Source organism: Zootoca vivipara, chromosome 3 (genome assembly GCF_965207765.1).
Source record: "Zootoca vivipara chromosome 3, rZooViv2.hap1.1, whole genome shotgun sequence".
NCBI classification, from domain to species: Eukaryota; Metazoa; Chordata; class Lepidosauria; order Squamata; family Lacertidae; genus Zootoca; species Zootoca vivipara.
This window is the reverse complement of record NC_142586.1, coordinates 72,380,133-72,400,563: the sequence shown is the minus strand read 5'-3', so window position 1 is coordinate 72,400,563 and position 20,431 is coordinate 72,380,133. Positions and strand designations below refer to the sequence as shown.

Here is a 20,431-nt window from a genome sequence, read left to right as displayed (position 1 = left end):
CAGCCAATGAGGAGGCTGGCCCTGTCGGCGCTCGGCTAGGAATGCCTGCGGAGCTCTTTTTGCTCTCGCTCTCTGTCTCCTGCAACTCGCTGGTTCGGGGAAAGGTTACGCCGAAGGAAGAGGGAGGAGGGGGGAATCTGAGGATGTGCCGGAAGAAGCAGCACGTGCGCGGACGGACCGGGAGAGGGGGCGGGGCCAGGGCGAGAGCGTAGTGCTGCGCTTAAGAAGCGTCGCCATCTGCGCGTAAGTCCGGGGCTCGCGGGGGGTTTTCGTCCACGTGGTGCTTTTCGGCGCAAGATGCGCGTCTGAACGAACGGGAACGAGAGGGCGGCTGCCGCTGGTTCGGCAGCGCGATCCTCTGCATGCGTTGTTGCTGTGGCTGTTTAAATAAGCAATTCTCATTGAGTTGAGTGAGACACGTTTTTTTGCTGCTACTGCTACTCTTATTTTTAAAGGGAGAGGTTGGGGGCAAGCGAAGAGAGGAGGTACAGACCAGATCTCAAGTGAGATATCTTTTATATACCGAGCCTGAAACTACTGAATGGGCTTCACTGTTAAGAAAGCGTGCGACCTTAATAGCACGCGTGGCACTTGGTTGTGAGGGATCTGTGTCAAAGTATTTAGGATCTTTTTTTGAACGAGAGGTGCCAAAATTTCAAGTTTCCCTGGAAGTCCTGTCATTGCCTGCTTCTTGATTTTTCATACGGCAGGATGTGGTTTCTTGGTAGTGAGGGCTGGATCTGCATTGAAGTCCGGATGTTAATGCTGACCCTTTTGTAGTTGCTCCTTGAGAACCATAAGCAACCCATAACCTGTTCGGAGTGTTGCTTCTGTGATCCTGGGGAATGGAAGGCAGCCTTGCTAGCAGTTGCTATGTTTGGGGAAGATGTTGCGGTTAGTGACATCTAAGCGAGGCCACTCTTAACCCTTCATTAGATCTTTCTTCATTGATGGCACAAAGCAGAATGAATACAGAGAACCTGTGTTAAGGAAGTGCACCTGCATAAAATAATAAATTGTGGACTAGTAGCGCAATTAATGCATACTTCAAATGTTCCTTCTCAAAATATTTTATTTTAGATATTATCTTCATGGCTGCAATTTACTCTGGCATTCACCTGAAGCTAAAAAGTGCAAAGACATCATGGGAGGACAAACTCAAGTTGGCTCAGTTTGCATGGGTTTCTCATCAGTGCTTTCTTCCAAACAAAGAACAAGTAATGTTATTCCAATTTTTTTTTTGTATATAGAATGCCTTGTTTCAGCACAGATAATGTTATTCAAGCCATTTTTTCATATCTAGCTAATACCCAGCTCTAACTGGAAGTGGCAGGGAGTACTTTGGTACTTCATTTTGTTTATTTTTTCATAAAAGGCTGTTATTATTTGTTTGTTTATTACCTGCCCTTCACCCTAAGGTTCAGGGCAGGTTAGAACATTAAAAACAGTTTAAACAACTTACAGTCATACAAATAAGATTTATTACAAGAATGCCATCTTTGGTACATCCTTGTAAATATGTGTATTCTCTCAAGGAAATATGGGTTTCAGTAAATACGTAACAACTACCATATTTTTCACTAGTTTTCGTAGCAGCTGTACTGTCTTGCCTTTCCAAATAATGTTTCATACACATCACAATGGGGGTACATTCTACACTTGGATTTCCAGAGTAGTGTTAGCACGCCTTGATTGCTATTTTATTTCCTAAAAGCCTCAGTCTAGACAACCTTCTAATCTCAGTGGGAGAGTTAAGCACCTGCTCAATTCTCTTGCACTGAAACTAGTGGGACTTGAAAAGAACTTTACTGCTCCTGAAGAGTCCTTTGAGACATCAAAACCTATGAATCCTCAGAGTTGATATGAGGCTTGTTGCGTAAGCTATCAGGACTCGTTAAGTGAATCCTGCCCATAGTTCTGGAGCATATGCAGAATTCCAGCTGAAATTGGAACTTCTTGTTAGCACTCTCAGAACCTTCACTGAAACTCCAGAGTAGCTTACACATGGTTTCTAAGCATTCCGCCCCCCCCCAATCTGTGCATTATGTGGTCCTCACGCCCTTTCCTCCCTCCCTCCACCCCACCCCATCCCGCCTTTTGTCTTTAAAAGATGTAGAATGGCTATTACTAATGTATAAATATATTTGTGAACACAGGTCTTGCTGGATTGGGTGTGCCATACCCTGGTTTCCTGTTACAACAAGAAACTTGAATTGCCCAATGATATTGTTGAGAAGCTTTGGACGTACCTGGACAACATCCTTCATAGCAGGAAGCTGCAGAGTCTCTTCAAGGATGGAAAGACAATCACCCTACGTTTTTCAATTGCACAGGTAACGATGTACAGGACAGTATGACCCAGTTTATCAGTGGGTAGTGTATAGTCCACGCTGGGCCTTTCTGACTGTCCACCTCTTCCATCATAAGTTCCCCTCTAATTTTCTCTGGTAACCTCTGCTAACTGTTGGCAGCTGTTGCTCACCCTGACTGCCGTATTCCTCTAATATTGCAAATGTGCATGCTGCCATATTTATATGTATTGGCTGCAGCTTGTATGTATATAATTCTCATGTGCATGCGAGAAACTTGGTATAGCTTCCAGTGAGGTCACAACTGCTTTGTTCCTCCCTGGTCTTTTTAAATCCTGTGTTGTACTAGCTAAGACAAGGTTTGACCTAGCATGTTGTCTCTCCTTATGAACCACAAGCTGTCGCCTAAGATTGTCTTACCTGGATGTGTATATTTATTCAGAAGCAAATCCCACTGAATACATTGGGATTTAACTCCCAGTATGATAGGGTTTTAGGATGCGGTGGCGCTATGGGTTAAACCACAGAGCCTAGGGCTTGCTGATCAGAAGGTCGGTGGTTCGAAACCCCGCGACAGAGTGAGCTCCCGTTGCTCGGTCCCTGCTCCTGCCAACGTAGCAGTTCGAAAGCACGTCAAAGTGCAAGTAGATAAATAGGTACCACTCCGGTGGGAAGGTAAATGGTGTTTCCGTGCACTGTTCTCCATTCTAATAATTCTGGTATTTTATCAGTTTTCCCATTTTTCACCACTACGATTCTGGCTGCCGCGGTTGCATAAAGGAATACCGTACATTCCTTTTATCCTTGGGGATGTCACTCATTACTAAACCCAGCAAAAATGCCTCTGTTTTTTTAGAGATTGAACTCCTAAATATCTTTTTAAGCTCTTCGTGTATCATAGTCCAGAATTGTTTCACCACTTTGCACCCCCACCACATATGATACATCGTCCCCACCTCTGTTTTGCATCTCCAACAGAGATATGATTGTTTTTTGTACATCTTTGATAGTTTTACTGGGGTGAGGTATCAGTGGTAAAACATCTTCATTATGTTTTCCTTAATCAAATAGCACGCTGTAAAATTTATATCAGTTTTCCATAGCCTTTCCCATCTGTCTAAGTGAATTGTCTTGCCCAACTTTTGTGACCATTTTATCATTGGTTCTTTTATTACCTCATCTTTCAGTTCCCATTCCAGGAGCAAGCTGTATATTTTCGATATTATTTTCCTATTTGGTTGCAGAAGTTCACATTGTAATTTTGATGTTTTCTGTTCAAATCCTCCCCCCCCCCCATCTTGGTTGAAGATATGCAATACCTGGTGATATTGTAGCCAGCTGTTAGAATAGTTCTTAACCTCTTCATAAGCTCTTATTTTTACCTCACCGTGCTCTTTTATTAATAGCTGTTGATATGTTGGCCAGCCTTTCTCCATATTTACTCTTTTCACTGCCAATACTTCACTTATAAATAGCATAATAGAGTATCATTTCTATGTAGAAGATTGACCGTGAATTGTCTTTGCTTCTTGCTTACTCTCCAGGTCATGAATGAAAAGCTTTCCACCTCTTATGCCCAGAAAACCTTGAGGGACGTTGGCACTGTGCTAAGTTGCTGTAGCGGCATCCTGTCTGTGCCCCCTCTCTCGATAGTTTACACTGCAAAATTTGAGCTCCTGGTGGACCTTCTGAGCAAGTTGTCCTGGCTGGTGTGTTGGCAGTTGTCATCGGAAGAGGCCGTGTCACCCCAGTTGCTCGAAGTCCTCCAGCTGACCTTCCGGCAGTACCTCCTGATTCAGAGGCAGCAGGCCAATGCGAACCGCGTATTTGGGCAAGTGACTAAGCAGCTGCTTCAGCCATGCCTGCTGCTGAGGCATTTGCTCACTAGCGGGGCATGGACACAGGCGGAAGACGGCCATCTGCGTCAGCATCAGAGCAAGGAGATCCGGAACAGCATAGAAGCCCTGCTGGTGGCTGGTATTTTCCGGCCAGAACTTTTGTCGTCTTACAGTGAAGAGTTGCTGCCGGAGAAGGAGCCTCACGCCGTAAGAAAAGGGGGTTTGAAACATCTCCTGCTGCCGGCCAGCACAATCCAGGCTAGATTAGAAGATGCTAGTTTTTGTCCTCCGGCTCTTCATGGGAAAGTGGTAGCAAACTCAGTGCCTCTGCTCTTTAAGTTGTTCCTAGAATCCTACAATAAGGCCGAAAACCACCTTGTCTGCTTCCACATGCTCACCAGGCTTTATCGCTGTCTAAGGATTTCCAGCCTGCAAGAGGATCTTTGGAATAGCCAGTTTTCTCCGTCAGAATGGACCTCGGAGCTCCTGGCCATGGAGCAGCTTTTGAACTCGGTGCTGAGCAACGGCATCTATAACGTTGCCGCGGATAGGATTCGGCACAAGGAAGTGCAGTTTCGCTTTTACCGCCAGCTGGCACAGATTCTGGTGAGCCATTCCCAGCCTGCCATCCCTGCCTGGTTCAGGTGTCTCAAGGCCTTGATCTCCTTAAATCATTTGATTGTGGAGCCTGATTTGGACGACTTGGTGGCCTCCGCCTGGATTGATGCAGAGGTGTCTGAGCCGCGTACGAAAAAGGCTCAGGAGACACTGGTCGCGACTCTCTTCCACACTTACGCCAAGTTGCGCCAGTTCCAAAAGCTCTTTGAAGAGGTTCTGTCTGTCATCTGCCGTCCTGCTGCAGAGGAGCTGAGGCTTCCGGTTCTGCCCGCAGGCATCCGGGCCAAGCTCTGCGAGTGCCTCCTAGACCTGCCACCGAATCAGATCCTGGACATTGTGGCGCTCATACTGGAAAAGTGCCAGACTTTCCTTATACCTGATGTCAGAGGAGACTCTGACGTGGCCTCGAAGCTCCAATCCATGAGCTCATTGCTGCACTCTGTTCTGTTCCATATGAGGAGCTTAGATGATTCCACCCCGTTGCCTGTTGTGCGTCGGACTCAGAATCTGATGGAGACCATGCAGAGGGAGGTAATCCGAGCTTTGTTTGACCTGCTGACAGATTGCCAGGCAGAAGAAGCGGAGCTGGAGCTTTGGGCAGAGAAGGTTGGTGGCTCTGCTCTCCTCTTTGCTTGCACCTGGGTAGCGGTTGATACTCTTTTCAGTTTAAACTGCCCAAAGTATGCCTCCCCAGGAGGCAAAACCGCCTTGGCTCTTACTGATTCCACCGTAAGCGACTGGGACTTCTCAGCTGTCCTCCCTGGTTTGGATATGCAGTGCTGGGGGAAGATCACTAAGCTCTTAAGCTGTTCCTGCTCAGGGAGCAGATACTGTACAGAATGGCTGGTGCTTCAGAAAATGAAGATGATGCTGATGCAATCCAGCTCTCAGACAGAGGCATCCCATCGGGCTTTGCAGTGTGCCGGAGCTTTCATCCTTCAGTCTGGAAGATGTTGCACGAATGGAGAAGAGTCTGAGCTCTGGGATGGCAATGCAGGTGCAATAACTAGCCTCACTTACCCTACCGCTCATTGGCACCTCATAGTCTCCAACCTTCCCATCCTGGCCCCCTATCTATCCATGAGCGATACATGGTACATTGCAGGTGTGCTCCTGAAAACACTGTTGGCGAACCAAATGCAGGCAGCCCCTGATGGCGACGGCAGCTCCTTAATCACCGTTGGAAAGGTGTCTACAGATTTGCTGCATAGTCCTCTTCTTCCGGAACTGCGGGCGCTACACTCCTCTTTCCTAAGCCACCTAGTCCAGCACTGTGCGAGCATCGTTGCCAACCAGCCTCTTCAACAGCTGTCTGCAGAAGATGTGCCATGGTGTGAGTTTGACCCTTCTGGTCGCAGTGCCAGCACAGGGGCTAGCAGTGAACCTTCCATGTGCTGGACAGCGATGGAGAAAGCTGCTCAGATTATACTATCGTCAGCAAAGGGGAGGGATTATGTGACCTTGGAAGAAGAGCACCTCCATAGGCTTTTGGCTTTGCTGGATATAATTTCGGCGTTGAATCTGGACAGCCTCTTTCCTCTGGGCCACACGCGGTGCTTCCTTTTGCTGTTATCTTTGGCTGCCAACACCAAGGCAAGCATCACTTGCAGCGAGACCTTGTCTCTGAAGTTCAGGACAACCTGCTACCATCTCCTGGCCTGCCTGCAGACAGGCAGGAACGCAAATTCGTCCTTCAAGGTCCTGCATGCCAGCGATGTTCTCGAAGCCGCCCTCTCCTCTGCGTTTGCAGCCTGCAAGACTTCGGCCGGCGTTTCAGCAGCTGCTCCGTGGGATGAATTTCTGTGCGGGGTCCAGGTCTTTTTGGAGCACTACCTTCAGTTCACTCTCGAGAGGAGGCAAAGTGTGAAGCTGAACCTGGAGAAGTTCATGTCGTTCCTAACCACTTGCAAGCCGTGCGCAGCCAGCAGCGAACATGATGAGAGTTGGAGCCCTGCTGCTGACCAGCTCCTCTTGGTGGCAGTAACAGCACAGTGTCAAGTTCTGGCTTTGCACCTCCAGCACCAGCAGCAGCAGGGGAACTATCAGGCTTCAGGAACGCTGCCTGCTTTGCTGGAACAGGCAGTGCTGCAGACGGGAGCTACCATCCAGCTCTGCCTTAGAAACCACACAAAAGGCCAGCCGTTGCCTTTGGTGTTCCTGCCGTGCATTACGACCCTTCTGAAAGCAGATTCTTTTCTTGCGCATTCGGTGATGGGGGAGAGTGTGCAAAGAAGCCCCGCACAGCCGAGCAAATGCCAGCAGCTGTCTCACCGCGAATTGTACCAACGTTTTTACATCCAGCTCTTGAGAGAACTTGACTTGGCTGGCGGCAACGTCCGGTTCCTTCGCTCCGCGCTGCAGTTCCTAACTGCCTTCTGTTCCATGCCGGAACTGTATCCTGCACAAGCAACTTCCATTGCTGCGTTTCACTCCATCGGAAAACTACTTGCAGGTAACAACTGGTTATCCGTCCTGCTCTCTAAACCCTTTGTTACACATAGAAGCCTTGAGGAAGTCCGTGAGTTACAATGTTGGTACAGACATCCAGCTCGGGGATGGGGAACCTTGAGCCTTCCAAATGTAGATGGACTACAACTCCCCTCAGCTCCAGCCACTGTGCCCTACAGTCAGCAATGATGGGAGTCGTAGTCCAACAGCATCAAAGGGCAGCAATCTCTTTGATGGAAGCTTGTGTGTGATGCCTGTCAAGCCTCTGCTTAAAGACCTCCAAAGGAGGAGACTCTACCACACTCCTTGGCAGCAAATTCCACTGCCGAACAGCTCTTACCGTCAGGAAGTTCTTCCTAATGTTTAGGTGGATTCTTCCTTCTTGTAGTTTGAATCCAAGAAAGAAGATTCCACCTAAACATTAGGAAGAACTTCCTGACGGTAAGAACTGTTCGGCAGTGGAATTTGCTGCCAAGGAGTGTAGTGGAGTCTCCTCCTTTGGAGGTCTTTAAGCAGAGGCTTGACAGGCATATGTCAAGAATGCTTTGATGGTGTTTCCTGCTTGGCAGGGGGTTGGACTGGATGGCCCTTGTGGTCTCTTCCAACTCTATGAAAGATCACACTGGGCAGGAGTAAGCCCTACACAAATAGAGTGGAGTCCCTAAGACGGTTGGATAGCACCTTGTACTCCTCCTTCCAGCAGCTCCTGCAACCAAGCTGGTGCCAAATGTATTGTTCTGTTTTACTTTGGACCATATCAGTGAGCAGTGAGGAGTCTTGCCATCTGAGCAGCCATCCATACATACACTGCCCAGGCTTGCATCCCAGAGAGATCATTTTGGTGCTGCTAATGCAGCAAAAACAATGCGGGAGGCAGCAGTTGTGGGTCTCTGCAGCCCCAGCAGCCCCAGTGATTCTCCAGCAGTTTCATTTCACCCTCAGAGAGGCACTCCATTGTCTCTCGAGACAGATGGATGCCAAGAACTTCAGCAGAAGTTCAGAAAAGCGTTACAATTCATGCAAACCCCTGGAGTTTGGATGATAGTGTCGTCTTTCATTATTGCAGGTCCTGGAGTCACCGTCCAAGTGATTCGAGATCTGGAAGTGCAGCTGACAGAACTGATGGCCCAGCTGGTGGAGAATTGTACCCCTGACGACTTTTGTGCCATGTTGAGGGTGGTGCTTGAGGGATTAGATGTTCGCAATATTTGGAAACAAAATCATGAAGTAGGGGGAATTTATTTACTTACCTTTAAAATTTCTCGTATACATCACAACTGTTCGTTGCCCATCCTACTCCTTGCTATGACATTACATAGCTGCCATATGATAGCAAGCACTTTTTTTTTTTACTACTCTTATGTGGAAAGGAGGTATCGGAATGCGTAGCATTGAAACTGACATGTTTGGGCATCTTAGGCTGGCTTCTACAGAATCAAACTATTTAATCTCAGGATGAGGAACAACCTCTGGTCTTACAGATATTGTTGCTCTCCTCTAACTTCCCTTGGTGTCGGGGATGATAGGAGTTGTAGTTCACAAACATCTGGCGGGCCAATTCCTGATTTAACCAATGTTGCCTTTTCTGTGTGGCGCTGGCTCTCCCAAGATCTTTTCTGAGATCTTTTCTCAGATCTACTGCCTGATGTTTGCTTTCTTTGGAGATGCTGGAAATTGAACCTGGGACCTGCTCAGGACAACACGTATGTTCTGCCCATTGAGTTATGGCCCTTTCCCAAAAGCGCTTTGGCCTTTCATTTGTAAATACTGTAAATGGGGAATTGGACCTCTAGTACAGATCCTACTCTGTTTATGTGCTAATATCTCAAGTCTTGAAGGGCTTGCGCTTGCATTACTAAAGCCACAGGCACAAGAAAAGTGTTGGCAGAGTTGGGGGCAACCTGTGGGGGTTGCAGAAATTAACATATTTAGGGAAAGGAATAATACCCTAAAAGAGCCCAGTAAGGACAGTGTTCAGTGGCCACAGGAGGGAAAGCCTGAAAACCAGTGTGTCTGTGTGGAGAAAGATAGGGGGAAATGGAAATGGAAAAAGGAGGTCTGAGGAAAAGACATATTAAACCAGGCATCCCCAAACTGCGGCCCTCCAGATGTTTTGGCCTACAACTCCCATGATCCCTAGCTAACAGGACGAGTGGTCAGGGATGATGGGAATTGTAGTCCAAAACATCTGGAGGGCCGAAGTTTGGGGATGCCTGTATTAAACAATATTTTACATGTCCAGAAAAAAATGTGTAAAGCAGACTCTGAACATTGATGGACTTAAATTTCTTTAATTTCTATGGAACTGTGATTGTACCTAACTTTCCCGGGGTTGCACCCTTTCACCTTCACGTCTCCTGTTTGTTTTTCTTTTGTGCAGGAAGCATTGTCGGCTGTTACTCTGGTCAAAGTGCTGCTTGGCTGCCCTTTAAGCAGAGAGAAAGAGAAAGCGTTCTGGTTTTCCAGTCCCCGGATAATCACTGCTTTAGTTGTGAGTATCTCTGTAGCCAGAACTGTGGTGCTTCAGGGCCTCTCTGTGCTACCAACACTAATGCACTCCCCACAGGTCTTTTATTCCCAAGGAGTGTGTGGTGGGGAGCTGGTGTTGTTGATCGGACTCCAACTCCCATCATTGGCCAAGCTGGCTAGGGCTGATGGGAGCCGGAGTTCAGCAGTGTCTGGAGCACGACAGGTTCCCCACCTCGCCATGTGTACATGAGTAGCTGGAAAGCGAGGAGCTACACTTGTTGGTGCCATGCTTTTTCCACACTTTAGTTTTGCAACATGGCTGGATTTGTGCTGTTCTGTATGGGATAGATAAGATAAAACTTTATTTGCATTAGCCAATGGCCATAGCAACAATAAAACATTATACAGTGGTACCTCAACATCCGAATGACTCGACTTCCGAAGGTTTCGACTTACAAAGTCGGCAAACCCGGAAGTCTTTTCACCGTACGTGCGTTCTGCGCCTGCGCAGAAGCAGTACGCGGAGTTTGCGCATGCGCAAAACGGACGCTTCAACAACCGAAGACTTTGTCTTACGAAGAGCGCCGCGGAACGGATCGCCTTCGTAAGTCGAGGCACCACTGTACACAGAAAAGGAAATTTGTCTTCTTTATGGGAGTGATAGCACTCCATCTCCAAAGAATCATAAAGGGAGGGGGGAATTGTTTCCCCAAATGGGGACGATGCGTGTTCCACACCTAGGGTTACACAGTGGGAGAATATGAAGCCACTCGGAACATTGGAGTGTGTTAAAGTAGCACTAAGGGGACGTTCTGTCAGCTCAATTTCTCCTTGTGCAAAGGAATCTTAACCCCCTCTCCCCCCACAACTTTGTTTTGTGTGTTTCCCACCCAACCCTCAGGAGCAGAGCAGATTTGGGCACACGGCAGGGTATGTGTCAGGGGAGGAGAGGGGGGAAATAATATTGTGTATGCAATGAATATTTATATATATGAATTGATGAAGCAGTTGCAATTCCAGCAGAAAATAGTAACCCTCCTTTTCACTTTTTTTTAAAAAAAATATCAAATTGTTCACGTGCCCCAGAACTTTGTTGTTGATGTTTAGTCATTTAGTCGTGTCCGACTCATCGTGACCCCATGGACCAGAGCATGCCAGGCACTCCTGTCTTCCACTGCCTCCTGCAGTTTAGTCAGACTCATGTTGGTAGCTTCGAGAACACTGTCCACCAAAACTAAGATACCATAACAGGGGCGTGCATAGCCATGAGTAACATAAAGTAAAATGGGAAAGGTTAAGTACAGTGCTACCTCAGGTTACGAACACTTCGGGTTACAGACTCCGCTAACCAAGAAGTAGTACCTTGGATTAAGAACTTTACCTTAGGATGAGAACAGAAATCATGCTCCGGCAGCATGGCGGCAGTAGGAGGCCCCATTAGCTAAAGTGGTACCTCGGGTTAAGAACGGTTTCAGGTTAAGAACAGACCTCCGGAACAAATTAAGTTCGTAACCAGAGGTACCACTGTATTTACAAAGTGGTACAGAGAGGAGGGGAGGGGAATTGCTGGCCGCATCAGAGACGTTCAATAGGTTCCTGTGATGCAGGTACCGGTACAAATAGAAGTTGCAGGAGTGATGAAATGTCCTTTCTGGGGAAACATCATCTTTCCAAATTCCAAAACCTCACTCATCCAGCGCAAGGGAGATGTAGTATCCCAGCAGGTGGCGTGCAACCTTGAGACGCTTGGTGTGTGTGTGTGTGCAGAAAATAGAGTTACTTCTGTTGAGCTAGAAAGAAATGGTAACACAGAAGGGCTGTAGATTTCTGCCTGTATTGCTTGTTACGTCCTTCTGCCGTAAATGTACATAAACTTTTACAAAGTCAGATTTCGGGTGCCTTGGATGCATAACTATGGATCTGCATTCACGTACCAGTATTACTCCTGTTGGAGAAAACCCGTGTGCCTTGTTTGATGGCAGCAGAAGCTTGCCAGGAAAGGACGTGGTAGACAAACAGGGGTGCACGTCCTTTCCTACAGCTCCTTCTTTCCTTCCTTTTTGACTCAGATGCAAATAAAAGAGGCATCTCAAGATCCAAAGCACATACCCATCCTCACAGTACCTATACTGGAGACAGTGGCAGCCCTCCTAAGGCAAGGAGAAGGGGTTCTCTCCAACCCGCATCACGTCACCCTGGTGTTCAATATTCTTCTGACTGTCCCTCTTGACCAAAGGGAGTATGGGAACATCTTCCTGGGAATTCACGAGGTCCTCTTTTCCATCCTGCAGTGTCATCCTAAGGTAACGAAGGGGGCAGAGTTCATTTGTTGATTTTGGTGTTTTTACCTTTTTTCCCTAAGGTCTAGAAGTTGCCGGGCAACAACTCCCATCTTACATTTCTAGCCCACCTTTTCCCACAAGGAGCTCAAAGTGGCATGCATAGCATTCCTCCCCGTTTTATCCTTGCAATCACCTACGAGGCAGCTTAGCTTAAGAGAGACTGGTCCCAGGTCACCCCTTGAACTTTGTGACCTGCTTGTGTATTGAGAAGGGAAGATGGAGGGATGTTGCATTCAAAACTGGATTGTGAATTTTAGGCCCCGTTAAATATTTTTATGGTTTATTTTCTAGTAGCTTGTCACCCGCCCTATGGTCATATTGCGATGGAAGGGCGGGAGATAAATTTAGCAAATAAATCCGTTTTGAAGTTAAAACACAGATTGCCTTTTGTTCCAGTGCCTCAGTGTTGTATTGAATTGGTTTGCAGGTGATGCTCAAAGCAGCTCCATCTTTCTTGAACAGTTTCCATAGACTGGTTATTTCGGTTATGCACGAGGGGAAACAGAAAGGAGACAAAGGTCTGGTATTTTATTTGTATCCCATTCTATTCCTATCCTGTGACCCTGCCCTATGCATAAATGCTTTTGCATAGTGGAGCCAGCTACATCTTGCAAGATTTGAAGTTTAGCAGCACAAACTGGAAAATGTTTATTCCAAAATATGTCTCCTTTTTGCTCAGTAGGGCTTACATCCTAAATAAAAGTGTGCATCCTAAATTACCGTATTTTTCGCTCCATAAGACGCACCTTTTCCCTCCCAAAAAGGAAGGGGAAAAGTCCATGCGTCCTATGGTGCAAAGGCCAGAGCCAGAGCCCAGAGCCTTCCTTTTCTCTCTCTCTTTCTCTCTCACCCCTTCCTTCCCTCCCTCCCTCTTCCAACTTGAATAAAATATTGTGGGGGGGGGCAGGTAAGCCCCACCTCGCATTCCGTATCAGCCTTTCTCAACCTGTGGGTCCCCAGATGTTGTTGAACTACAACTCCCATCGCCCCTAGCTAGCAAGGCCAGAGCTCAGGGATGATGGGAGTTGAGGGATGATGGGAGTTGTAGTTCAACAACATCTGGGGACCCACAGGTTGAGAACCGCTGCAATTGATCTCAAGACAAAGTACATGCACACTATATGAATGACAATGCCCATCAACATGGGGGGGGGGGACTTCCTCAAATACTTAATGGGGGGGCAAGGCACCTAGGCCTCTAGGAGGTGGCTGCTATGCCTAGGACAATTCAAGAAAGCAAAAAAAAATTTTTTTTTTCTTGTTTTCCTCCTCTAAAAATTAGGTGTGTCCTATGGTCTTATGGAGCGAAAAATACGGTAACCAGTGCCATGCAGTGGCTTTGTGAGAGAGAGTGCTTATTTATGGAAAGGTGAATGATACTCAGTACAGTGGTGCCTCGCAAGATGAATTTAATTCGTTCCACGAGTCAATTCGTTTTGCGAAAAATTCGTCTTGCAAATCGCGGTTTCCCATAGGAATTCATTGAAGTTTCTTTTTTTGCCCATAGGAACGCATTAATTAAATTCCAATGCATTCCTATGGGAAACCGTGATTCGCAAGATGAATTTTTCACAAAATGAATGCGTCTTACGAGTCACCATCAGATTGCACGGCGCATTCGTCTTGCAGGGCATTCGTCTTGCAAGGTTCCACTGTAGTGGGTGGAGCCAATGATCACAGCCAGAACCAGGGGTAGAAGCCTATCCCAACGACCACAACATAGAGAGAAGGGATGATACATCAACCTTTGTCTCTGGTCTCTCATTGGCTTTTCCCGATTGGTCAATCACCTTCCATAGGAAAAAAATGTTTGCCTGCCCCTGGTGTATGGGACTGCAGCCGAGGTCCTTCAGTGAACATGCAAGGACATGTTTCTTTCCGTTCTCCTTCACAGCACTAAAATTTGCCCTGTACAGGTCAGGAGGGAGTTCCTGTTACAAAGCCTCATTGTTTTCATATGCATAGTTTCTATTAAGCCCTCTTATTTCCCTCATTTTGTTAACAGTTTATAACAGGCTGCAGAAACTGTTGTGTTTGGTTGATTTTTGGTTTGTTCCTGTATTTTACTGGGAGGTGGGTGGGAGAATCACGAAAAGATTTAAAAATAAATAAGAAATATCTGACTTTAAACTTTGCTTTCCAAGGGATCGCAGATGAATTTGAAGTTATACTGAAGTGTGCCCACTTGGTGGAGCGGATGTATTCTTATATTGCTGCAAAAACAGAAGAATTCACTGTGTTATCTTCCTTCATTGTGGCCCAGTATGTAATTGAACTGCAGAAGGTAATAATCAGCTATTTACTATTTATTTGTAAGAATGGAAAAGAGGGGAGTATAATGATTACCGTATATGTTCCTTGTGCATCAGATGCCATAAATAGATTGCAAAAAAGATTCCAGAGCATTAAGAGATGCTTGCAATTAAGGTAGGTTTTTTATTAGAATTTGGAAACTAGCCACCAGTCACGACGGCTGCCTAGTACCCCCGCTAATGGAGGCGGCCTATGCTCAGGGCTTGCCACTGTGAGAACAGGATGATGGGATAGATGGTCCTTTGGCCTGATCCATCAGGGCCTTTTCTTACGTTCTTAAACCTCCGTTTAAAGTGGGGTTTCTAATTCTAGTTTGGAGGTGAACTATGGTGTACAGTTACCATAGTTTGACTGGTTCAGGAGCCTTGGCAAAGTGTGGTTACAGCAAACCAGACAGTGCAGGGAACATCGGAAGCTGTCAGGAACATTGTTGTTGATATACTAGCTGTTTTATGGGTCTGCTTCTCGGCAGGTGCTCTGTTGTCTTTCTTTCTCTGCCTTCACTCCCTCTCTCTCTCTCTAAATAAATAAAATAAAATTCATTAACCTCTGATGGGAGGGCGTTCCACAGGGTGGGTGCCACTACCGAGAAGGCCCTCTGCCAGTTCTCTGGAACTTCGCTTCTCGCAATGAGGGAACCGCCAGAAGGCCCTCAGAGCCTGGACCTCAGTGTCTGGGCTTAACAATGGGGGTGGAGACGCTCCTTCAGGTATACTGGGCCAAGGCCGTTTAGGGCTTTAAAGGTCAGCACCAACACTCTGAGTTGTGCTTGGAAACGTACTGGGAGCCAGTGCAGGTCTTTCAGGACCGGTGTTATGTGGTCTCGGCGGCCGCTCCCAGTCACCAGTCTAGCTGCCGCATTCTGGATTAGTTGTAGTTTCCTGGTCACCTTCAAAGGTAGAGCACATTGCAGTAGTCCAAGCTACTACAAAAAAACCCCATCCCTTTTAACATACAGTTCATTAACCAGGTGTTTCATCCCTAGTTTACATACTAATTTGAGCACCCATTTTTCCAGTTCAGGGAGTAATAAGTGAAGGAGGATTCTGAAATTTGTGTGGAAGCAAGCTCTCCCCCCCCAGTCCCCCCCCAATTTATTTTTATTTAAAATATTTCTATACTGCTCTTCTTAAATGTTACCAGGGTAGTCCATAGCAATGCAACAAAATTCTATTGAAATTATTATAATATACATCAGAATCCACGGTACACAAGCTGGATAGCACTCAGGCTCAGCATTAATAACTTTCCAGCACCTGGGTGAACTGAAATGCCTTTAGCAACCATCGGAAGAAGATGGCACTTGCTTTATTCCAGACAGCAGGCAGTTCTGCCATTTGGGTACCATAGTGGAAAAGGCTGTCCCTCTGGGTTGTGTCAGGATAAGACCTCAGCAAGCCGTGGTGCAACAAGGTGAAAGTTCTTGGCATATGGGCAGATCTCTGTTGGAAAAGGACTTCCTTTAGATACCAAAGTCCCAAGTTGTTTAGGGTTCCATGCACCAACACAAGAACCTTAAATCTGCCTCAGTAGCAAATTGGCAGCCTGTGCAGGTTTTGGTCCCCCCCCCCCAAAGCATGTTGCATGCTCATCTTCAGTCGCCCTGCTCAGCAACCTCACCACTAGCCCCAGCTCCTGAAACAGTTTTAAGGGCAGCCCCCTCCCCCCCCCGTGGAGCACATTGTAATCATTTATTCGATTTCTTTCTTGCCTTTCACCATAAAGTCCAAGGGCGGGTGACAGCAATTTAAAATACAGTCCGCCCTGCGAATGTTTAGCGTCAGCATGGCAGCTTGCTGCAGTATTTCCAGCTTTAGAGGAAGCTTTTTCAGGAGGGTTTTGTATACTTGAGGCACAAAATAAAGGCCAGTTGTTGGCTGCTGGAACCCCATTAAACAGGTACATATAAAGATGAACCATTTTCATATAAAGATGAAAAATTCTCAGGGACGATTCACACCCCGGCCAGCACCTCTTTAATCTTCTACCCTCGGGCAGGAGATATAGAAGTATAATCGGTCGTACCAAGAGGCTAGAAAACAGTTTTTATCTGTGGGCTGTTAGGCTGCTGAGCGGAAAATAATATAATGCAACTGGCTTTTGGGGTTGGTGTGTTGTGCGATTGAGCGTTTGTGTGGGGGCGGGGAGGGAGACTCTGTTAATTTCATTGTACATTGAAAATAAAGGTATTATTATTATTTATTAATGATTCCCTGGCCATCTCGGATGATGCACGTTGGTCATTTTGTTCTTCGAAGGCAGCTTCCACTTCTCCAGCACTGCTGAAACTGCATGAACTGTCACAGCGATTAGAAGTTCACTTCATTAGGAAAGAGTTTATTACTTGCCTGGGGAAGAGAAGGAAAGCCTGGATTTTAATGACAGCCTCTAGTTTAATTTCCATTATTCTAGGAACTTAGTGCGACAGGTCTGGAAGCATGAAGCTAATTTGGGCTTTTGGCGCATGGAGGGAGGAAAGGAGAGGATCTTTCTGTGGCAGAAAATAGCACGGTCTCCCCTTGGGGCCAGAAATCTTGGCAGCAAGATGCTTCCAGGGTGACATTTGAGTGCAGAGATTGTGCCAGTTGTGGGGAAGGCTGGAAGGGAACAGCCAGCGCTCAGGTGTGGAAGATTTTTATAGCCAGTTCTGATGACTGACAGGCTTAGAAGTGCTTAACAGGATAATAGATAACGAATGCATATCCTGCCTCAGGAGGTGACGGTGGAAGAGTGTGTTCGTGTGTGTTTATGTGCATCATCACTTTCAGGGCTAGAAACTTCGTAAAGCAAAGCTGGTTTATTGAAGTGAATAGTCTCTTCTGCATCTGCTGCCTTCTATATAAAGGATGGCTGTTTTCTCAATTTTTGTTCTATTAGTTGTTACATACTGATGAAACTGCATGTTTTGGATATATTGTCTTGAATTTGAAGGATGATGTCAAAAACAATATACCACTGAGTGAAACCAACATCACGGTCTGCTCAATATATCGCCCAGTCCTATTGCTGAGGAGCTGCCCCAACTGGCTGTGACTTTGCGGCTACTGCATTGCCTCAGAGCTTTTACTTATGAGTGTTGTGTGTGTTTAATAACACGTTTTAATGAGTCATTTGTGTTCCCTCTAGGTGACTTTGCACCCAGCTGTGAAGAAACATCTAACTGAGGGGATTTATCACATCCTAGATCTTTGTGTGGACCGTGATATCAAGTTCTTAAATGCGTCCTTACCAGTGGGAGTGAGAGAAGTTTTCAAGGAGCTGTATCGTGATTATTCTCACTACCACAAAGCTCTAAAGCAAGGGGATGAAAAGTACACAGCATGAGCTACCTATTGTCTACCTGCTGCTTTGAAATCTCACAGAGGACTGTCTTTCAAGGTGATGAGCACTTGCTGTTCTTAAGGTTTGTGTACTTAGTATCTGAAATCTAGAGGCTGTGTTCATCTGGACAGGTGCCCATAGCAACTTCTGTGTCGGTGACTGATGGATGTATGCTTTCTTAATAATTGCAAGCATGATTTGAAGAAGAAATAGTCTTTAAATGTTTGTACCATTTACTGGCCAGATGTTGCTACCTAGTTCCTAACAGTGGAGTCTGAGGTCCTGGCGATCTTTGTTTTTGCTTACACAGTAAAGAGATGCTGGAGTCAGAACCTTCAAGAGACAACATGGTCTTCTTTTGTTGTAGACAATAGGTATTCATGTAGAACAACTTGTGGAAATAAATCATATTTTTGGTTTACTGTATATGTTTTTTATATTGAGAATATGTTTTTTATATTTCGAATCCCTGTGACGGGGTGAGCTCCCGTTGCTTGGTCCCAGCTCCTGCCAACCTAGCAGTTCGAAAGCATGTCAAAATGCAAGTAGATAAATAGGAACCGCTACAGCGGGAAGGTAAACGGCGTTTCCATGTGCTGCTCTGGTTCGCCAGAAGCGGCTTTGTCATGCTGGCCACATGACCCAGAAGCTATACGCCGGCTCCCTCAGCCAATAATGCAAGATGAGCGCGCAACCCCAGAGTCGGTCACGACTGGACCTAATGGTCAGGGGTCCCTTTACCTTTACCTTTATATTGAGAGCAAGAAAACCACTCACCGCATTGTGCTGTAATTGTGAGAGCTTGTTAATTAATTAAATGAATTAATAAACCTAATAATTCTTTCTTTTTAAAAAAATTTAAGAGGTGTGGCTCTTCAATACACTTGACACTGGTCTTAATATTTCTGATATGTTATGTGCTGTCTACATGCAATTTTGCCACTGGCCTGTAGTGAGCAGCAGTTATTCTCTGATAAACAGGACTCTCAGACTGGTGGGCTACCCAGGGAACATAGCTCTGTGTTGGCTGCACCTTCAGAAACTGCCTGGTAAGAAAGTCACCTTTCTTAGCCTTTCTGCATATCCCTCAGCATTTATGGTTCATGATGTTTCTACTCAGCTCTACAGTCTAGCCATCTGTGCATACCAGAGATACTAATCTTCTTCATGCTTCCATATCTGATTATTCTTGGATAGGACATGAGTCAAGAACGCTTGGATTTAACAAAGGCTTGCCCTCTCCTTCAGCATTTGAGTCATCCCTTCAATGTATAAACAAAGCAGAGAACTGACGTGAGTCAGGAGGTTGCTGTCCCACCAGCGTAACACACCCCAAGGGTTCAAGGAAAAAGGGCAAAAGAAGGAGAAATAAATATAGCCTTACACAGTGTAACGTCTGAGGCAAATAGATACCAACCATTAATTTATCTTGGGACTGTTTTTGTGGTCTTCCACTTTCTCCATGGCCCACTCTACGCTTGCAGCAAAACAAAACGATCACATCACGAAGTGCTAGAGTGGACTGCACAACCGCAGGCTGAAGGTGAAAGGAATGCCATTTTTTTATTTTAAAAAAATGTTTTACCCTATTTATCTTCGAGATAAAACCAAGAAAGGCTAGCACATTAGATAGGGTGGCTCTTACCTTCTTGTTGGGACCTTTTCAGATGGAATTGTTGGCATCAGTCCTGTCTCAGGAGACAACAGAAGAGTGTGCCTTTGGGGGTAAATTCTGACGGTTGGAGAGTTACAGCACCTGCTGTGGCTACAGAGATTAATGCGGGAAAGACAAGTTTGGTTGCAGATGAAGGTGTCTGGTTTCGCTGCTACACGTCGCCATGGGATTCTTTCTCTTTGCGCTTCTCCCAGCGGTCACTCCTCTGGTCATTGCTGTGGATCCATGACCTGTCTGTCTGTCTCCAGGCACTGCTGTCGTCTTCTGCTAGCCGTTAATGCTGCTGCCTTCATGTCATGTTTGCAGACATCTTTGTAAGAGTTGCTCTGCCAACAGGTCTAGTGCCTAAAGCCATCTCCTCTTAGAACACATCCTTGGGGATCCTGCCATCTTCCATTCTGTGGACATGACCCAAGCCAGTACGTATAGGCATCACTGAGCTAGGAGTGCAAACATGCCAGGAATGTGGGATTGGGAGAGCACATCTTTGTTTGAAACTCTGTCCTGCCATGCAATGCCCAAAATCTTCCTGATGCAGCGTATATGGAAGGCACTAAGGTGTTGTTTTTGGTGGTTGCAAGTTGCTCACAACTCGCTTGCATAAAGCAGTGTGCTCAACGCTCCAAGCCTGGTAGACTTTTATCTTGGCATAGATCATTAGCATCATGTTTTTTCCATACCCTTTTGGAGATGTGAGCCGTTGGCTGTAGCTGCATTGCGAATACGCTCGTGTTGATGGAGAAGTTGCTGGTTATGGTGGAGCCCAGGTAGATAAAATCACCTACCACTTCAAGCATGCGGTCACCAAGTGGTGATGCGTAGAGTGCTGGCAACACCCTGGCCCAGGATGTTGGTCTTCATCAGGCTGATGAGAAGGCCGAATTCCATGCAGGTTTGGGCAGAACGGCTGATGACTCTTTGTGGAGCTTTCTTGGAGTGCGGTGTCAAGGCCGTCATCTGCCAAACAACATCTCTTGTATAAGAACCCGCTGCACTTGTCTTGCCATGGAGACATGCCAAGTTGAACAGACCCCCATTGCTCCTTGAAGGCATGGAGAGCAACAGGAAGAAGAATGTGCCAAAGAGAGTTGGGGTGAG

The 20,431-nt window shown here is 46.4% G+C and overlaps 1 protein-coding gene across 3 annotated transcripts; it reads left to right on the top strand.

Moving 5' to 3' along the window:
• The first annotated feature begins 26 nt into the window (after positions 1–26).
• Positions 27–18,079, top strand: URB2 (URB2 ribosome biogenesis homolog). 3 transcript variants are annotated; one of them, XM_035108463.3, is made up of 10 exons: positions 27–243; positions 1,081–1,217; positions 2,157–2,333; positions 3,854–7,217; positions 8,280–8,440; positions 9,594–9,704; positions 11,752–11,985; positions 12,452–12,542; positions 14,169–14,308; positions 17,464–18,079. In XM_035108463.3, the coding sequence occupies exons 2-10, from the start codon at positions 1,092–1,094 to the stop codon at positions 17,659–17,661; spliced, it is 4,602 nt and encodes a 1,533-aa protein (XP_034964354.2). In that variant the 5' UTR covers positions 27–243; positions 1,081–1,091; the 3' UTR covers positions 17,662–18,079. The 3 variants fall into 3 exon arrangements, with proteins under 3 accessions (XP_034964354.2, XP_034964353.2, XP_088522554.1); XM_035108462.3 differs by lacking the exon at positions 27–243 and adding an exon at positions 254–405; XM_088666428.1 differs by lacking the exon at positions 27–243 and adding an exon at positions 485–503.
• Positions 18,080–20,431: the final 2,352 nt, after the last annotated feature.

Bases quoted from the DNA above. Each gene is read 5' to 3' on its own strand.
- URB2 (XM_035108462.3), top strand. From the start codon at position 363: ATGCGTTGTTGCTGTGGCTGTTTAAATAAGCAATTCTCATTGA. The intron at 9,705-11,751 runs GTGAGTATCTCT...TTTTTGACTCAG, and splicing joins GGATAATCACTGCTTTAGTT to ATGCAAATAAAAGAGGCATC. The intron at 12,543-14,168 runs GTCTGGTATTTT...TTGCTTTCCAAG, and splicing joins GAAACAGAAAGGAGACAAAG to GGATCGCAGATGAATTTGAA.